This window comes from Rutilus rutilus (genome assembly GCF_951802725.1).
Source record: "Rutilus rutilus genome assembly, chromosome: 23".
Classification (NCBI taxonomy): domain Eukaryota; kingdom Metazoa; phylum Chordata; class Actinopteri; order Cypriniformes; family Leuciscidae; genus Rutilus; species Rutilus rutilus.
Window position 1 is genome coordinate 9,693,118 of NC_140233.1, and position 21,118 is coordinate 9,714,235.

The 21,118-nt window shown below is 36.6% G+C and overlaps 1 protein-coding gene across 1 annotated transcript; it reads left to right on the forward strand.

Moving 5' to 3' along the window:
• The first annotated feature begins 7,880 nt into the window (after positions 1-7,880).
• Positions 7,881-20,459, forward strand: ric8a (RIC8 guanine nucleotide exchange factor A). The gene is made up of 10 exons (XM_084396545.1): positions 7,881-8,086; positions 10,450-10,497; positions 14,009-14,635; positions 15,625-15,719; positions 16,220-16,370; positions 17,054-17,149; positions 18,767-18,911; positions 19,184-19,328; positions 19,427-19,546; positions 19,644-20,459. Exons 1-10 carry the CDS (start codon positions 7,997-7,999, stop codon positions 19,777-19,779), a joined length of 1,653 nt encoding a protein of 550 aa, XP_084252671.1. The 5' UTR covers positions 7,881-7,996; the 3' UTR covers positions 19,780-20,459.
• Positions 20,460-21,118: the final 659 nt, after the last annotated feature.

Here is a 21,118-nt window from a genome sequence, read left to right on the forward strand (position 1 = left end):
AACTCCGTCCCATCCCTTTCTGGAGTATTATGGTTCTCTTCATAAACGTGATTTCACAGGGATTTATTTAATCCTTATCTTTATCCACACCCACAAAATTTGCCACCGTATTGGTTGTGTTATCTCTCCATTCCTTATCTCCAACTAAAGAAATCGGGCTCCTATCATGGAGGGGACCTGTAAAACAAGACACCGGAGCTGCAAACGGGAATAACTGAAGCGTTGCTGCTGGAGTGAACAATGCTTGTCAACAAGTTTATTATTTCAGGATAATCCACTAAAGACTATAGTTTCTGTAACCGTGAATCCTAAATGTTTGGTTGAGGCGTTTTGTGACTAATGCGTTAGTACCAGTGTTTTCAAACCAGGGACCCCTGGGGGTCTGAGGAGGAACTGCACGGCCTCAGCAGAAAAGACAAAACTTTCGTAAAATATTTTCATTTGAATCATTAAGATACTATATTATAGTTTTTATTAATAGTTTCAATTAGTTTTTATTTTTATAGTTTCTGTTTTCATTATAATTTTTGTTAAAGTTTATATAGTCTTTTTTATTTCAGTTTTAGTATCAGTTATTTAAACTTATGAGAAATGTTTCCTGGGTAAGCTGAAATGATTTTTATTTCATATTTATTTATTAATCTAGTTTAATGTTTGTTAGTTTTTTATTAATTACAAATAAATGTCCATATTACTCAATTTTGAATAACATTTTATTGTAGTTAGTTCGTTTAAAAATATACTATTGTTCATTCATGTTGATCCATAATGCGTTACCTAATAAATAAATAAAAATTAATTAGTTTTAAAATATTAATAATTTAAATTAAGTATTATGTTGAAAATTATCATCAACTCAGAATAAAAGATTGTATTATATTGTGCATTGATATGTCATTTTGGATTTTTAATTGATTTCGTATATATATCGCTTACAAGAATTTATGAAAATTATTTTTGGCTTTTTTTTATACCTGCTAGTCTGGATGAAGGGTCTGAGAAGGTTGAAAAAAAATATTTTTAATGGCTAATTTTTTTAGGGTAACTAGCTGTATGGGTCAATGAAAACATCTTGAATTTTTATTTGGTCTATTGTTGTTGATATTGTTATTTCCTCTTTCTCATAGGGGTGTTGGTGAACATTTTAGGATTATGAAAGGAGCGTTTGGATTAAACAAAACATGAGAAACCCTGATTTAATGCATGGAGCTTCTGCACATAAAACACACCTTTTCCACATGAAATCCATACCACGCTCAAAGGCCGTGGCATGGAGAGGAGAGAGGCTGTGATAGAGAAAATGAATGGTATGTCTGACAGCGTTTTATGTTTCACACTGCCTGGTGTTGGAATGAGCAGGAAAAATGTAAAAATGAAAGACGGCCAGCTGTTCGGTGCATGTCGCAACACGCTGCTCGGCCAAATCACAGGACGACGTGCTAATAAATTCAGAGCTGGGCCGAGGGTCACACCTGACCACATACACGACAGATTCTTATTTTGGGGCAGAAGAGCTGCTGCATATAACTAATAAAGACTCACTTTAAATCTAATTGAATGCATTTATACCTACTTATCAGAACTTGGAAACTTAATTCAAGATATATTTTTATATAAATAGCACATTTATCTTGCATTAAAGGATATTTTTACTGGAAAGAAATACAAAATTCTGGTTTTAAATGATTTTTGCAGTTCACACACTTGCACGTCTCACCCCAAACACACCTTTATCCTTAGCAAAAGATAGCATTAGCATTCTGTTTTACATGCTTGAACTTAACACTACACTGATTATGTACATATTTGAATGTGCCATGTGTGTTTTACTCAGACGGTTCATTATTTAAAGCAGGTTGATCATCAGATGCAACATCCAGAACAAGGAAGTGATGGCAGATAACAACAGTTGTAAAGACAGTGGCAACAGATGGGACTCTATCAGCTGATATTGGATCAGAGGAGGCTTTGTGTTTGTTCTGTGTAGTCTGGATCCATCTTATCTCTTAGCTTCCCATTCAAAATCTACTTTGAGGTCTCATGTGAGGCGCATTAGTTCGGCTGATGATGGCAGGGCTCGATTGCTAAGAGGCATGTGTCAGCCATGTTGTGTAATGTAAAAAGTTTTCCCTATTTTGTTTGTTAGTTTAACAGCAAGCACTATAGCTGTATTTGCATCACCAACAGATGATAACATTCTGTTTATTATAAAAGCGTACAGTTTTGTTGTCTGTCGCTTTAAATGGTCTAGCGCGTTAAAGCTGGATGGATTCTGATTGGCTGTCAATGTTTTTATAATTCATTGAATGAAAAAAAAAAAAACATTGTGAAAGAGATTCCAATGACATCGAACGTTCCTCCGTGAGGTTAATCGTTATAGTTGTGGTGTGGACTTCCCTATTCTCACAAAATTAGAACAGATATTAAAACTTAAGCTATATCGTTATAGTTATAGTTATAGTTATAGTCCTTGGTGTGAGAATGGCCCTTAACTCAAATCAAAATATGATTCAGTGTGACTGACTCACATATAGTTCATAAAAATCAAACGTCTGTTTTTAACCCTTATGTCGATGGATAGGGTTAGGGTTAGGGGTTAGGGTTATGGAGTAACCCTAACCCTAACGATGGACTCGTTAAAATGTAGCAATTCAGATAGGGCTTATTTATAGCAATTCAGAGTCAGATATTTATTGATCTGGTTCCTTTTCGCAAAACTGCTCTGATTTATTATTGTATCGGACTGATCCGATTCTCGAGTTAAACTTCGACATGGGTCTGTTCTTCACAAAAATCTGTCGTATGGTATGACTATATTGAATATAGCTTGTAAATCTGACTATTTTAAGGTTTTCCATCCATTTTAACAAAACAACCAGCTGCATATTTCTCTTCATAATTTCTCTTTTAGTGCTCCATAGAAAGTAGGCCTAAGTCATAAATGTTTCTACTAACGTGGTGAGTAAATTAGGAAACATTTTAAATTTTTTAGCTGTCTCTTTCAAATTTTTTGATCTTATTTACACGCTCTACTGCTCCACTGACAATTCTCTGTTCACTCCGCTGCACACCTCAGATCACTTCCTCCTCACTCTCAACCTCAACCTGCCTCAGAACACAACACACACTCCACCACAGGTCACCTTTCGGCGAAACCTACGCTCACTCTCACTCTCTCGCCTATCCTCATTGGTCTCATCCACACTTCCTCCCCCTGATCAGCTCTCAACACTAGATACTTACAGTGCAACTCATACTCTTTTCTCTACTTTAACATCCTGCTTGGACAACTTCTGCATCATTCCCTCCAGGCCAGCCCGCACCACCCCCTCTGCCCCCTGGTTATCTGATGTTCTCTGCGAACATCGTTCTAAACTCAGGGGTGCAGAGAGGATGTGGCGCAAATCGAAAGATCCTACTGACCTTTGTCTTTATCAATCCCTCCTCTCCTCCTTCTCTGCTAATATCTCTACTGCTAAAATGACTTACTATCACAACAAAATTAACAATTCTTCTGACTCTCGCATGCTTTTCAAAACAAACTCCTCTCTTCTTAACCCTCCTCCTCCTTCATCAACCCTAACAGCTGACAGCAGTGTTTCACACTCCAATGGTTCAAGTCTTACCTCTCAGGTAGGCCCTTCAGGGTGTCGTGGAGGGGTGAGGTGTCTAAGACACAACATCTAGCTACTGGGGTGCCTCAAGGCTCAGTGCTGGGACCACTTCTCTTCCCCATCTACATGACATCACTACTGATTCAGAAACATGGCTTTTCCTATCACTACTACACTGATGACACACAACTCTACCTCTCATTCCAACCTGATGATCCGACGGTAGCTGATCGTATCTCAGCCTGCCTGATAGACATTTCTGGCTGGATGAAGGACCACCACCTTCAACTAAACCTTGCGAAGACAGAGTTGTTTGTGGTCCCGGCCAACCCAACCCTACACCACAACTTCTCCATTCAGCTTGGTTCGTCATCCATAACTCCATCAAGGTCAGCCAGGAACCTTGGAGTTGTGATTGATGATCAATTGAACTTCACAGACCACATTGCTAGAACTGCCTGGTCCAGCAGATTTGCCTTATACAACATTAGGAGGATCAGGCCCTTCCTATCAGAGCATGCAACACAACTCCATGTCCAAGCACTTGTTCTATCCAGACTGGACTATTGTAATGCTCTTCCAGCTTGCACTATCAAACCTCTGCAACTGATCCAGAATGCTGCAGCTAGAGAGGTCTTTAAAGAGCCGAAGAGAGCACACGTCACTCTTCTCTTCACTAAATTGCACTGGTTGCCAGTTGCTGCTCGCATCAAATTCAAGTCACTGACTTTTGCCTACAGTGGCTCCGCTCCCTTTTACCTAAACTCATTACTTCAGACTTACGTGCCATCCAGAAACATACGCTCTGCAAACGAACAAAGTCTTGTGGTGCCATCTCAAAGAGGCACAAAATCTCTTTCTCTGACCTTTTTCTGGTCTGTTCCCTGCTGGTGGAATGACCTGCCCAACTCAACCAGAGCTGCTGAGTCCATAGCCATTTTCAAGAAACGGGTGAAGACGCATCTTTTTCTGCAACACTTGATCAATACTAACACTTTATCTTCTATTCTATATCTATTATCTTAAAAACACGTACTGCGTTAGATTAAACTGGGAAGGGTCTTGCATACTGTTGTCCTATTGTTAGTTTAACTGCTTCTGTTGTTCTCATTTGTAAGTCGCTTTGGATAAAAGCGTCTGCTAAATAAATAAATGTAAATGTAAATTACCGACAACTGCACACGGTCACTTTTACTGCTTCACATTATTTTTCAAATTCTTAGAATTGTTCGAAAGAAACCGTTTGAGTTACTAGGCTATTTTGTTTTGATAGAAAGATAGAAAATGCCACACACACACAAAAACACACACATTTAAGTCCCGGATGAGTGACGCAGATCTACAGTTAAAGTGGAAAGCGCCATTGTTCCATGAATTAATGTAATATTTACTTAAAACGTCAAATATGCTTTTCAGGCATACTTCCTTCTTCGGTATCACACTTGTTTAATTAACCTTTTTGTATTATATTCTTTATATTTATATAAATTACTAAACAATGCAATAGAGTAACATTTATTCATGTACATTTGTTGCACATTTTAAAACACATCCCATTCACGTAGAACTCAACATATTTTTTGTGTAATTTAATTCATGACGACAAGTGATTACACACCGAACAGGTGAAACCTGTGCGGAGAAGCTGTAGTTTCCTGTAAGAGCCTCATACCACTGAGAGGGGTTTCCCCTGCATACTAGGTTTAAAGGCACTAACCCACCATGCAAATATCTTCATTAAAGCCAGGCTTACTTATTTCCTGGTCCAGAATCTTTGGGAAAATCAAACATAATAATAATAATAATAATAATAATTAATAAAAATAACTTTGAGGGAACCTTTTGAGATTGAGTGGACCAAATGTTTCCCTTTTGTATTGTTATTCTTGAGCTAGACACCCAAACAGAGTTTTGACGGTAACCATAATACACTAGAAACATCTATATTAAGTGTGAGTCACATCAATGTTTGAGACAATCACACAAAGGTTGGCATTCACACTTTGCTGAACTTGATACGATGGAACAGACAAATGTAATCCATTAATATGAGTCATCAGTTCTTCAGATGTATTTTTTATTTTTATTTTCTGTTTCAATCCACAGCAGATTTTAGATGACAAGCAGTGTTATTTAACTTAATTATTTAACAAAGAACTGGAGTCCCATGGTGTCAGGCTTTTATGAGATATTATATTTCATAAAAATGTCTTCTTCTCAGTTTGTCACTTTGGTATTATTTTATGAATATAGGCAAGTGAACGCACTTGCCTTAAAGAGATAGTTCACCCAAAAATGTAGCTTCTGTCATTATTTACTCACCCTCAAGTTGTTCCAAACCTACAAACCTGTATCCAAGATTTTCTATTTGTGTTACTCTGAAGAACAAATAAACTAATACAGGTTTAGAGCAACTGGAGGGTGAGTAAATGATGACATAATTTTTGTGTGAACTATCCCTTTAAGATCTGGCAGAGGATATAAAGTCATGTTAAATTTGCAGGCAGGCTTTATGTCAATCTTTTTTATACATCTTTTTGCTGAAAGCATGCAAGCATTTACAGAGAAGCCTTTCCCACAATATGTGTTTAAGAAGAAAACAAACTCGTTTCATTGTTTCTTATCTGATTTTAACTTTATCAATTTTCGGACTGATAGACATGTATGGATTATGCTGTCAGTGTTACATCAAAGGCAATATTCCCAGAAACACAATTAACAATGTCATACACGTAAAAAGACCCATGAGAAATAGAGGGAACTTCCTCCAATGAGAAAGCATGAATGAATCGAAAATCCCTCTAAGATGTTCAGCTATCTTAAGTGTAAACAAAGCTTTAATGGGGAATGGGGAAGTGGTTTGTTGCGGTTAAACCAGATTAATTTGTCTATGTCAATAGAAAAGCATGGCCTTGATTCCCTAGAATTAGTTTCCTTAACTTACTGTCAATGAAAAAAAAGAAAGAAATATTTCAGTATTCTTTTCAGTGACAGATCAAGAGAGCTACGCTAATGTTCCATTTGCATCCACTAGAGGTCAGTGTAGAAACACACTTTAATCAATGAGGAAACTCCATCCACAGGGGGATACATTTTCAATTGATGGTAAATGCAACCCTTTTCCACATTTCCATGTATTTTTCTTTTGTGTTAAATATGTTAATATGTCCTAGCAGGTTTTGCAGGTTAAGGTGCTTTTTAAGGTGTCTAAATTTATCCTCAAAACTCTTCCGGCATAGATAATTTAGGCTACTCAAGCGATTCCAGAAAACAAAGACAAGATTAGCTGTTGTGATTTATTTTCCATCATTTCAACAAAACACTTCCCTTTGGTAAAACACTCTAGATAAGAAGTTGTTACATAAGCCCGAGTGCCTTAAAAATAAAAACATGTTAAACACGCAAATGGGATTCAAATAAAACAGGGAAATGTCAATCATGAAATGTTTCAACATCTGTAACATAGTTTTTTTTATTGCATTGTGTCATGTAAACATCACATATTTCAACTTACATCTCAAAACATGTTGACAGTATATTTAATGTACCGGTAATCCCTGTTTTGCAGCTGTTGTCTTTAACCCTCATGCATAGACGTCATACAGTGGACAGCTATACAAAAAGCCATCTCTTGCGTGCATGGGTTTTGATTGCACACACAGTTGCACATCAACCACTACAGTGGACACTAGTGCATCATCATATACACTGCCATCAAGCCGTTGTAAGTGGATTATTTTCCTCCAAACCAAGATTAAGGTTAAGGCTAAGGTATACTTTATAGTCCCAGAGGGAAATTTGTCGTGGGCTCAAAAATACAGCCACTGCATCACATAAAACAAATAGTAAAATGACAAAATAACACAATACAATAACACCACAAGACATAAATTAGAAAGAGGAAAGAAAAGGGAAATATTTGTGTTAAAAATATTGAAAAAAATAAATAAAAATCTAATTCATGCATGAAAAGGTTAAGTCTCGATGTAAATTTATTTAATTAGTTATCTACCTGTTTATAATTTTGGACGATTTTTAAATTGTCTTTCTGGACTACATAATCCATCACCCTCAGCAGCAAGTATACCAACAAGTCCCGCCTCCTGCAACATGATTGGCTGGTGTGGCTCTCACACGCAATCGGTGATTGGACCGTTGAGACGTCGTTCATACAGCCGCACCAACCACAACAAACAATGCGGGTCTTGTCTGTGTGGAGGGCTTCACTACAAATCCCATGATTCCCTGCAGTGATCTTCGCAATCTTCCTTTAATCGCATCATCCAGGAGCTTCTGGATCGGTGGGATAAAGCTGGAGGATTGAAGCTGATTTTGTTTACATGATTTTTGGCTCTTGCTGAAAGCTGAAAGGTGGAACAGCGATGAAAATGGACTTAAATGCCATCATAGAGAAGATGGAAACGGGCGACCAGGACGCCGCACTGACAGCTTTACAGACCTATAATAAAGAGGTACATATCAGATACATGTAAATCAGGACTGTTATAAGATGATGCATTATGATCTAGAATGAAGTGTCTGTTTTGTGCCTAGGAAAAGTGTTTCTTGTTCAATACTAATTTTAATATTTAGAGAGAGAGAGTTTGCTGCGCTGTGACATTTGGATGATACATTAATAGATCCTCAGTTGTGTAAATATTGCATGAAAAACACCATCGACGAGGAGCTTATGTATGGTCAGATCATACATTATGTTTTGTGGGGATGTACTAATTGCACTAGTAACAGAAATAACATGAGTGTCGTTTATCTTTATATATGTTTATCTGGAGAATAGAATATTCAAATAATTAAAGAGAAATATCATATTCAAATAAAGAATAAAATAAGTACCTTATGGAGTCAGTAAATGGATTTGTTCATGTTGTGGAACAGGCATTAGGAAAGCAATTAAAACAGCCTCAGAAAAAGGCTGATGGGCTCTAATGTTGTGGTCAGACTCATATCATCATCCAGTGCCAACAGGGATGCAGACCTTCCCTAGATAGATCCCTCTTAAAATCATTCCTTTCTTGCAATATATTCTCATAATTATTATAACATAATTAACCCATGTGACTCCCATTTATTAAAGCTGCAGTCCGTAACTTTTTTGGATTCAAAATTATCCAAAATCATTTTTGGAGCAAGTACATAACCAGCCAGTGTTCAAAACTATCTGCTTGCCGTAGCTCGATTCAAACGGTAAGCTTGTAATAATGTTTTTAATCCCAGTGGTACTGGTGGATTTGCGTGGGAAATTCGAGCGTCATTACGTCACATCTGTACACTTAAAGAAGGTGTCTCGGCTAGTAGGCTATATTGCGTGTGAGGATGTTGGAGGTGGAGATTTATAGCCTTTTCTCACAGCACTTGATATAATTAAACGTATCAGTTTGACGGCGGATCCAGAAAGGTTCAAACGACAATCACCAGTGTAAAACGCAAAAGACTTCGGACTTCGGAGTGGCTACAGAAAAAAAGAGACTGCAACCGGGCCCATGCGAAACAAGGACAAATATCGGAAGGGCATTAAATGTAGTCACGCAATGCTGATGCTGTTAACATTAACAAATTGAGAACAAAGTATAATTTGCGCGGTTTGACGTGATATGATAAGCGATCGTTAATCAGCGCGATTTACTGCAATGCTTTTTCCCCCTTAAGTTGGTCAAAACAAAAGTGGATGTTACTTACTTGTTCAGACGACATTTTCCGGTGAAAATTCGTATGTTGGTCATTCTTCCAAAAAGTAGAATCTGTGATTGCGAATGACAGCATCCACACCGGCGCGGTGACTGACAGCCGCACATTCTCCTCAAAACATTTGATTCATCCGCGCTGTGCCGCGCAAAGTTGATAATTCCGCGAATAACTGCAATTGCAGATTTCGAACAGAGATGGCGACAAAGAGGAAAAACTACGGACTGCAGCTTTAACTAAATCTGTTATGTACCCTTATTCGGTCCTTTCTTTTTAGATCGTGTTCCTAAAATCATAACAAAAGGATTCAAAAAGACACATAAGAGGCCTTTGAATTCTTAACAAATGATCTGTATAGGAAATGTGTTAGTTGGTACATTTCAATCAGTCTTACCTAAAAAGTCATACGAGTTGAAAAACTTTGTGTGACGTCGGCTGGATTAGCACTCAAGCAACACAAATAGATTTCTTAGGCTGATCCTGATGCTTCGTGAGCCGGTATCACAGAGGTTCATGCAGTTAAGCGCTCTAATCGTATTTAGGACTGAATTGATGTTGACAGTGATACATATTAAGAGGTTATGAGTTATCATGTAATTACAAAATGTATGCCTCTGCAATTAGATGCATGACACACATACAGTATGTTTGGCCAAAAATGTGCCATTTTTTACACATTAGGTCAGATTTACAAATGTATGTTTCAATCACTCCGCCCAAGTAGCAGTGCTTCGCCTTCTGAGAATATAGTTCCCAGTATACGGTTAGAAGATGGCTGTGTCTCATGTGACCTTGTTATTTGTACACGCTGTGACTATACAAATCACAACATGTAAATAGGAAAATGTTGGCGTTAGTTTGTCACTTATTGGGAGCAGTATGCTAGCTGGAGCCATTTACTTCCAGTCTTTGTGCTAAGCTAGGCTAGCTGTGGGTGCGTCAGACAGAGTTACGGCACGCACAGAGATGAGAAGGGTATGTATGGACTTATCTAACTCTGGGGGATACGGTGAATAAGCTTAAGTTCCAAAAGGTCGGCGTGTTCCTTTAAAGTGTCTTGTGTATTCATGCATAAATGTATGTATTTGTATTTGACAGTTGTCTGAATAATGTGTTTTTTTCTCTCTTTTAGAAATCCCAGTGTTTTTTGTTTACCCCTGGGGAAGAGGAAGACAGAGAGGTAAGGCTTACCCGACACCATAATGCAAACGGTCAGCAATTCAACCCTGAAGAACAGGCTGCTTAATGCTTTGTCTTGCCATTTTAGATACATTAAAACATGGCCTTTAAGTATTCATGAATATTGCATTGCCAAATGTCTTCAACTGATTTGCAATAAATGTAAGAAGCTTTTGTGCTTATATCAGATGACACCAACTGAATCTTGTCTTAAAGCACTGCTGTTGTGATGTGTCCTTGCTTTGACTTTATGTGCACTTTTTTTCGCTTGCCTTTTGTGATAGGATGGACATTTGAACGAGGTATACGCGTAGCTAAATGTTTTGGATGTAGCATAGCATTAGCGTAGAACCCAAAGCCTATTTCTCATTCCTGATTGGCTACTGAACAAAGAAGGTTTTAAAACTTCACATGATGGGAACATTCCAAAAAATATAAAGAAATACTCTTTGGGATTTTGTAACATGACACTGTGTTGAGATGGTTGGAGAATGTTTCATGGGAATCAATGTGGTTCAGAAATGAAATCTTTATCTGTATGCTGTCCCACTTACACCAGTGATATTTTCCTATTTCTGTCCATGGTAGATCGATATGGGTTTTTTAATGGCCAATGCTAATATCAGGACCAAGGGTCCTCAACTGATGGGTCACAACCCGAATATGGGTCGCAGGTCTGAATAAAATCAATTATTAATGCACACAATAAAACGTTAGTCATATATTCATGCAAAAACAGGATAGATTTTAAAAAGAGGTTGTTTTTTTTTGGTGCAGATTTGACTATTACTACTTTAATTTTTTTTAGTGTTAATACAAGGTTATTATTGTTAACTAAAACGATTAAAAACATGTATGTTAATTGAAATAAAGCTGAAATAAAAAAAAGATAAATATCAGTTAGTTGAAAAACAAACTAAATGAAAATTATTAACTGGGAATAAATAGAAACTGTATCTAAAACTGAAATAAAACTAAATATTATTTTAAAAAATACTTAAAAAAACACATAATGAAATGACTTTCAATAAAGATTTAAAAATAAAGCTAATTCATAATATTAATAAAACTTAATGTTTGTATTATATTTGTTATTTTGGTAACACTTTATAATAAGGTTTAATTACAGTTTGTTAATGCATTAACTAACACTAACTAACAATGAGCAATACATTTAGTATAGAAGCCTATTAATTAATTAATTAGGTCAAATTAGTTATAATATACAGTTATAATAACAGTTAAAATATAACTGTCCAAGTCCATGAAATAATATTAACAAATGCAACTTTGATTTTAATAATGTATTATTAAATGTTGAAATTAACATTAACTAAGATTATGAAATGCTTGTCAGTGTCAGTACCTAAATATCATAATGTAATTAATAATAACATTTTTGTGATTATTTAAGTGTCTCGCATCGATAATTTTTGTATTTGCCTATATTTATTGTTTTATATATTATTATTATTCATAATAATTTTAGGGATAGATAAAAAAAAAAAAAGTTTTCATTGTTAGTTTAACTAATGCATTGTTAATGAATGTTAACAAATGGATCCTTATTGTGAAGTGTTACCATTATTTTCAGTGTTCAGTTCTGTTCCCAAACTGCATTTTGCTGGCCACATTTCTGCTTTTGTCTCTAATATGAACTGACATACAGTGCCCTTCATGGCTGTTTTTGACTCTGGTCTCTGACATAAAGGCTGACTCCTGTCATTATTGTTTTCAACGGTCCCATCTGCAGCAATGTAACGCTTTGCAAAAAGCACCGCTACAGTAAATCACAATTGCATTGAGATGTACTAGTACTGATTTGTAAAAAGACTATAACACCTACTATATTTGGTTATCACTGTGTGTGATGTCACAGACAGGTTTCAAACAGATGATCAGATCTGGTTTTGTTCATTGCTTGACTGGGTTATGTAAGGACGTGTCACAGTTGGACTCCAATTTGGTAACTAAACTCTACAGCGAGACAGTCGGAGGTCTTGGCAGTGAGGCACAGTCAGGAAGAATTTGAGAAGTTGTCAATCATCCACCCATGTATTTATAGCGAGCTGTCCACTATAACAATAATAAATGATGCCTCTCAGGAACTTAAATAGATTGGGGATGACGTCAAAACCCAGAAGAATACTAATTCGCCATTGGTTCCCTCGAGATTTTCCTATGGATTTTTATAATGGGGTTTTTCAATGTATCAGTAAATAAGGTCTGTGGCAAACATAAGTTGACGAAACTTGGGCGTTTTGCTCTACAACTTAAATTACACATCAAAAACATGAAGCACTTATGTTTATTTAAAATAAATAAGTGGAACATTTTCTAAATGGGTGTGTGTAATTTATGTTGTAGAGCAAAACATATTGTCAAGTTTTGTTTACCACAGATTTTATTTTTATTTTAGGAAAACCCATTATAAAACCCCTTGGAAAATCTCGATGGAACCAGTGGCAAATTAGTCTTCCGGGTTTTGACTTCTATTGTCCCGGGAAGGGCGGGGGGAAAAATGATCATTAATGTTATGTTGCTACTTTAGCTCTTGCAATAAACATATGCTTCAAAACCTGAATTCAAAACTGGACGTTTTTAACCACATTGACACCCATGAGATTCTCTCACATGGTCTGTAACAGCGTTTCTCAACTGGTGGGGTGTGACAAAAATGGGTCACAGGTCTGTTCTGATAGGGTTGCAACTTTTTTATATATTATTCTATATGTAATATATTTTTATATATTATATATTTACTAGTTAGATTTTTGTATCTTTTAAAATTGTAAATTATAATTGTATGAAATTAAATATAAAAATAGACACTACTGTTCAAACGTGTGTTGTCAGGAAGATTTTTTTAGTTTTTTTAAAATAAATTAATACTTTTATTCAGCGATGATGCATTAAATTGACCAAAAGTAACAGTAGAGACATTTATAATGCTAAAAAAGATTGAACTTTTTCTATTCAACAAAAAATCTTGAAAAAAATGTATCATAGTTTTCACAAAAAAAAAAAAATAAATTCAGCAGCCGAGCACGACTGTTTTCAACATTGATAATAATAAGAAATCAGCATATTAGAATGATTTCTGTAGGATCGTATGACACTGAAGACTGGAGTAATGATGCTGAAACCATCCAAATTCAGCTTTACCATCTCAAAATACATTAAAATATTTTAAATTGTAATAAAATGTCCAAATTTTTACTGTTTTTACTGGATCAAATATATAAATAAATTGAGACAAATAAATAAATTGTGTTTTATATTTTTTAATAGTGTCTTGAATTTATATTATAGTTTTTATATTGCTATAGGCCTACTCTTTATAAGTCATTTTTAAGTAATGAGAACTTTGGGTAAACAATTTTCAGACTGTACAGTGTAAAATCTGTGTTTTGACGGAAAACCAGTTGAGAACCGCTGGCCCGCAAGGTGATGGTGTCGATAATTGCTGCTGTTCACACACAGTATCTCTCTCTCTCTCTCTCGTCTCTCAGCGTCTGGGTGAGTTAGTGTTGGGCTTCCTGGAGAGAGACCTCCAGCCGTCCTGTCAGCTGGCCTGCCTGGAAACCATCCGCATCCTGTCCCGTGACAAGAAGAGCTTGGCTCCCTTCGCCACCCGCCACGCCATGCAGATCCTGATCCGACACGCCGGCCTCGGGCAGGGTGAGGGCGTCACGCCTGAGATCCCGGACCTGGAGGTGATCGTGGAGGCCCTGAAGTGCTTGTGCAACATCGTGTTCAACAGCGATGCGGCTCAGGAGGCGGGGGCGGAGCTCCAGCTGATCGTGGGATTGGCCGAGAGGCTTAAGCAGTGCCGCGAGCCGCAGTGGAACCACGAGGTGCGGTTCTTCGACCTGCGCCTCACGTTTTTGATCACCGCCCTGCGCGTGGACGTGAGAGCCCAGCTGGCGCGCGAGCTGCGGGGTGTTAGCCTGCTGTCGGAGGCTCTGGACGCCACGCTCGGCCTCTGCTGGCCCGACATGTACGAGGTGGCCCGCGCGGGATTCGACGGCTGCTCAGAGCTGCCCCTGCTGGGGAGGCAGGAGACCGAGCGAGCCATGGAGATCCTGAAGATCCTCTTTAACGTTACCTTTGATTCCAACCGCCGCAAGGTGGACGAGGTGAGACTGTGTTTGCTGCCACATTTAATTGTGTCAGGAAACATGATGTAGTCAAACTGTGACAATGCTGCGGTTTCCTAAATTTAAGTGCCCTGATTATAAAATTATAATTATAAACTTTGGCCAATTTCAATGGGTGAATCTCACGAAACCTGCAAAGAACTTGTTCAGACATAAAGTTAAAAGAAAGAAAGAAAAAGTATACACACAGTATATTTAGAATATAATATACAGAATATACATACAGTACATTCTTTAAAGACAACAATGTCTTTTTTCCCATTTTATGGCTATACAGTAAAAATTATTACTAAAGTATTACAGTAAAATAATGGAATAAAATAAAAACAGGATTTTCAGGATATTCTCATGAAAAATAATGCAACACAATACAAAAAATAATATAATGGAATATACTATAAAATATAAATATATATAAAAACATTACAAAATGCATCAAATTGATGGCCAATTTGATAAATCTATACTTTGTCAATAAAAAACAAAACTCAAACAAATGTTTTAAATGAAATCAGTCATCAATTTTTTTTTACTGTGTAATAGAAATTTAGACTAGCAAAGATGCATATCATATTGAGCTGGAAAAATAAGTTGATGCTTGCATTATCTGCCTATTGAGACTGTTATTTAAATTAAATTATAATTATTATAATTAAAAAGCAAATACTGATATATTGTGCATGTTATTTAATGTAATAATGTTATTTTATGATGCTTGCCTCTTAATGTTGTTATAAGAAAACAAGTCATTTTTAATATTTTAATTTTCTCATAATCTTTAAAAAGGCATGTAAATTTCATTCTCACAAGTTGCTGAATAAGCATTACATAACCACAGCAATTAGATCTGCTCTCTCAGTGTAAATAACAGGTTTTAATTAGTGAAGGAGATCTAATGTGGTTTCATGGGACTTGCATTGTGTGTGTGTGTGTGTGCGTGTGCGTGCGTGCGTGCGTGTGTGATGCAGGAAGAAGCAGCCACTTACAGACACCTGGGAGCCATACTGAGACACTGCATCATGAGCACTTCAGAGGGAGAGGAGCGCACAGAAGAGATGCACAGGTGCCCTTGCACACACACAAACACACACATGTTGGGTTTCCATGTTTTATGGGGACTTTCCATAGACATAATGATTTTTATACTGTACACTGTACCCTAAACACAACCCTCACCGAAAAGTTTCTGCATTATTAGATTCTCAAAAAACATCATTCTGTAAGCTGCTTTCCTCATGAGGACCAAAAAATCTCTCCACAAGTTCAAAGACTTTGTTGGGACATTGTATCCCCATAACATTGACCAGGACCACATACACAGCAGGGCAGAAGATCTAGATGCAGAAAGGTTTATGGAAGCAAGTATACCGGTTCTGAATAATGCAATAAAACACAACTGAATCAAGTAAAGTTGTTTGACACATTGACACACTGGCACAGATTCTCATGTGTCTCATGTGCTCTGTTTGGTAACAAATTAGAGCAGATCCACAGGGACCTCAGTCCCAACTAATTAGTCAATTTGTAAAAGGAAACTAAATCTGATGCGAATTTGTATTGCAGCCACACGGTGAACCTGCTGGGGAACCTGCCGCTTCCGTGTCTTGACGTTTTGCTGATGCCTAAAGTCCAGCAGGGCTCTATCGAGTACATGGGCGTCAACATGGACGCCGTTATGGTGCTGCTGGAGTTCATGGAGAAAAGACTCGGCCGGGTGAGCACCTGAACAAGTTTTCTGCTAATCTTTCAAAGCATCTTTAAAAAGGTTCAAACGTATCAAAAGCAGTTCAATGTTCATCAGCGGACGAGACAAAATGAGACATCAAGTGATAATCTCTCCAATGTTAATCTGAGTGATTGTGGTAAATGTAAACATTGTCTCACATAAAGACATTTTCTTTGTCATTTGGTGGGTAGCTCCGCCCAAAGTGAAATCTCATTGGTTTAAAATCCCACTTAGTTTTGATGTATTCAATTTACATTTAATAATTTAGCAGATGCTTTTATTCAAAGCGAAGCCTGAAGATGTTATCTAATTCTCAACTGCTTGATTGCTAGTATTATCGCGAAATGTAAACTGTATTCTCGCCCAGCTCTAATCTGCTAAACTATTGTGTGATATTAAGATATTTAACACCATCATTCTCTTTTGTGAAAAGCGTTATACAAATAAATGATACTTTACTTGACTTGCATTTTGCTGTCGTACCTGGTTAGGTTGAGGTGAAACGCCTGCGCTGAAGTTATTTCTTTTACACCTGTTTGTGCTGGCTGGTTTGTTATTGTTTTTGTGCTGGGTGCGATGGGAACACTTTGAGGGATTTCTAGACCAGGACACAGCTGGAGCTCCAGTGTTAAACAATTGAACTCCTCCACCTGTTAATGTTGTATTTCCAGGGAAACAAGCTGAAGGAAACCCTGCTGCCCTCATTAAATCTACTAACGGAAAGCGCTCGCATCCACAGAGAGACCAGGAAGTTTTTACGAATGAAGGTGAGATTGTGAACTTCATTGTGCCATTGGCCAGATTTACTTACAGCTTACGCCAGCGCTAACCCTCTTTCGGCATTAAAAATTACTGTCAGGATTTACTAAAGACACGCAATGATAAGGCTCTGGACGGGGTTATTGTTGTTATATGAACTCATTCCATATGCATTTGCAAGAGTTTCCCTTCCAGACGCAAAATGAATGCGAAGAGAGTATTTAAAGGAATCGCGCGAGGTGATTTACTAAGGTTTCGCTAGTCAATTTACTGGTATTTTCGCCATTATTTAACGGCCCAAAAAAATACGTCTTAATTTACGTTACTCTTCGTGGATTGCGTTGGTCATTATGGAAATGATCCGGCTAATTTGCACATCATCAGTAGATCACTTTCCTATGGAAGCTTGTTTCCGCCACAAAATAAAACATTTTAAAAGATAATTGCGAGTTTACATCTCGCAATTCTGACTTTATTTCTCAGAATTGCGAGATATAAAGTCAGAATTGCGTGAAATAAAGTCGCAATTGCGTGTTATAAAGTCAGAATTGCGAGATATAAAGTCAGAAATGCGTGAAATAAAGTCGCAATTGCGTGTTATAAAGTCAGAATTGCGAGATATAAAGTCAGAATTGCGTGAAATAAAGTCGCAATTGCGTGTTATAAAGTCAGAATTGCGAGATATAAAGTCAGAAATGCGTGAAATAAAGTCGCAATTGCGTCTTATGTAAAGTCTGAATTCTGACTTTTTTTCTCGCAATTGCGACTTTATATCTCGCAATTCTGACATCTTTTCTCAGAATTGTGAGATATAAACTCCAATTCTAAGGGGGAAAAAGACGGAATTTGTTTGTTATATCTCACAATTCTGACTTTATTTCACGCAATTGCGACTTTATATCATGCAATTCTGACTTTATATCTCCCAATTGCGACTTTATTTCTCTGAATTGTGACTTTATATATCTCGCAATTGCGACTTTATTTCTCAGAATTGCGAGATATAAAGTCAGAATTGCGTGAAATAAAGTCGCAATTGCGTGTTATAAAGTCAGAATTGCTTGAAATAAAGTCGCAATTGCGTGTTATAAAGTCAGAATTGCGAGATATAAAGTCAGAATTGCGTGAAATAAAGTCGCAATTGCGTGTTATAAAGTCAGAATTGCGAGATATAAAGTCAGAATTGCGTGAAATAAAGTCGCAATTGCGTCTTATATAAAGTCAGAATTCTGACTTTATAACACATAATTGCGAGATATAAATCTGACATCTTTTGATGAGATGAGATGAGTTTATATCTCAGATATAAAGTCCAATTCTAAGGGGAAAAAAGACTATTTTTTTTTTACCTCAGAATAGTTTATATCTCACAATTCTGACTTCATATCTCGCAATTCTGAGAAAAAAAGTCACAATTCTGACTTGATATATCGCAATTGTGAGAAAAAAAGTCAAACTTGTGAGATAGAAAGTCGCAATTATTATTATTTATTTATTATTCAGTGGCGGAAACAAGCTTCCATACTTTCCACTCCCATCTGCGCTTTTTTATAACGCTAATTTAGTAAATGTGGCCTATTTTTATTATTTTGGTCATGATGGAGTATGTTTGTGTGTCTACGCAGGTGCTTCCCCCATTACGAGATGTCAAAAACAGACCTGAAGTCGGTAACGCTTTACGGAACAAGATAGTGCGTCTAATGACCCACATAGACACGGACGTGAAGCACTGCGCAGCTGAGTTCCTGTTTGTACTGTGCAAGGAGAGTGGTACGTCAAATACTACAATATCATTACAAGTACACTAAGCGCGTGTTCACACTTGTAGTTCGGTTCTCTTGGTTCTTTTGATCCTGATATATACAGTAGTCAACATTTGAAGTGGATCAAAACCATTCATCAAAGTTATACGTGAATTTTGAACAATACCCGTTCTTGTCTTAGGACAACATTGATGAACTTTTTTGATCCACTTCAAATGTTGACCTGTATTTGAACTAATAATAGAAATAATAATAGCCATTTGATCCACTGTGAATCAGTTTCCAGGTTTATCAAGTACACGGGTTACGGTAACGCGGCGGGGCTCCTGGCCGCTCGAGGACTGATGAGAGGCGGTCGAGACCCTGGGCATTACTCTGAAGATGAGGACAGCGATACTGAGGAGTACAGAGAGGCAAAACCTCAGTATGTCATGAACAACACTGTCAGATATCAGAATGGCCATAACGGTTAGAAAAAAATGTTCTGTTGTGTTTTTTTTGTGTGTTTTTTATGTTGTACAGTATCAATCCAGTGACTGGCCGTGTGGAGGAGGAGCAGCCCAACCCTATGGAGGGAATGACTGAAGAACAGAAAGAATACGAAGCCATGAAACTGGTCAACATGTTCGACAAACTCTCTAGGTAATAAAGCGATGTCAGAAAACCCACAACTTTCAACGTGTTTTTAAAATAGTATGACGTCAACTGTTAGGTAACTGCAAACGTGCTTTTCTTTCAGGGAGCAGGTGATCCAGCCAATGAAAATTGGAGCTGATGGTAAAATGACTTCGTTGGAACCACAAGAGCTTCGTTTTTTAGCCCGCCAACAGTTCGGAGAGTCCAATAATTCTGACAGCGACAGCGACACAAACTAATCCGAGTCTTTTAACAGGACGGATAGGATTGCTTATCAAATTCGAATCAAAAACAAAAGTTTTTGATGAATTATATTATGGAGTTGAATCTTTTGACACTTTAGGATTTAAATGCTTGGTTTTTACTCCTAAGGAAAACACCTGGTGAATGTTATTTCATTGTGTTGGCCTGTCTTTAGGTAATATTTTCTGTACAATGACAGTGAAAACATGGTTTATTTACACAGTGCTAGTTTACTAATATAACAGAATTAATTTAATGGAACTCTAACTTATTATACGTCACAGGAGCACAGATATTATTTTTCATTTAGAATGTTGATGGATGGATGATGACAGTGATGGAGCACTGATATTTATTTATTTATTTATTTATTTGGTTTTAGGATGAGCTGAGCTGAGCAGGAGCATTTTTAAAGTTATGATACATAGATAGTTTATGATATTTTATGAGGAAAAAACGGTTCAACTTTTTGGTTTTAATGCGGGACAGGAGCATATAAAGCCTCCTATGATCAACTTTTCTTTTGTTCTTTGTGGTAAAGGGATCAATTGCTGTATATTGTTATTGGTGGCCTGTGTAGTTGTGTATGAAAGACTGAAGGGAATGTTGTATGATTTGTATCACGTTGTGTTAAAAGAAATTTATTGTGAGATGATAATAAAAGAGCTGAATTTGTCATTGGCTCATTTGAAAAATTTTATACACACACTATTGATAATTAAATTGTATATTTATATATTTTAATATTATTATTGTTGTTGCTATTTATGTGATTTATAAATATATATATATCATCTTAATACACAATAAATATAATAATATTATACGTAAAGGTATATATATATATATATATGATTTGTATACATTTTTCTTATATATATATATATATATATATATAAAATAAAATGATAAAAGTGGAAGACGTTTGCACCAAAGACTTTATTCAGTCTTGTCTCTGTAAGTAGTTTATTTACTAGACAAGCTATTGGTTTGGAATTCGGTTAAAAAAAGAGATGGGTGTTTATAGTTTATACAAGTTTAGAGAAAGAGAGATTTTAATTTCCTTAAGTAGCTAAAGCAAACACACACCTTTATGAGATGCAAGTTAAAGACAGAGTATGATAAAACCCACATTAAATGCACACATAGCCTACATTTTAGTCCAGATCAGTAAGCTATTTTAAGAAAAATGTATATTAAGATATACATTAGATAATTAGATCATCTCATTTATAAGAAACAACTCAAAACAGAATCTACATTCAAACCATATATGGGAAAATAAAAGGTTTTTATCATGTACGACGTTGGAAATAAAGACGTTGGAGTCTGCAG

Coding starts and splice junctions, on each gene's coding strand:
- ric8a (XM_084396545.1), top strand. CDS start 7,997: ATGAAAATGGACTTAAATGCCATCATAGAGAAGATGGAAACGGGCGAC. Junction 14,636..15,624: donor ACCGCCGCAAGGTGGACGAG/GTGAGACTGTGT, acceptor TGTGTGATGCAG/GAAGAAGCAGCCACTTACAG. Junction 17,150..18,766: donor GGAAGTTTTTACGAATGAAG/GTGAGATTGTGA, acceptor GTGTCTACGCAG/GTGCTTCCCCCATTACGAGA.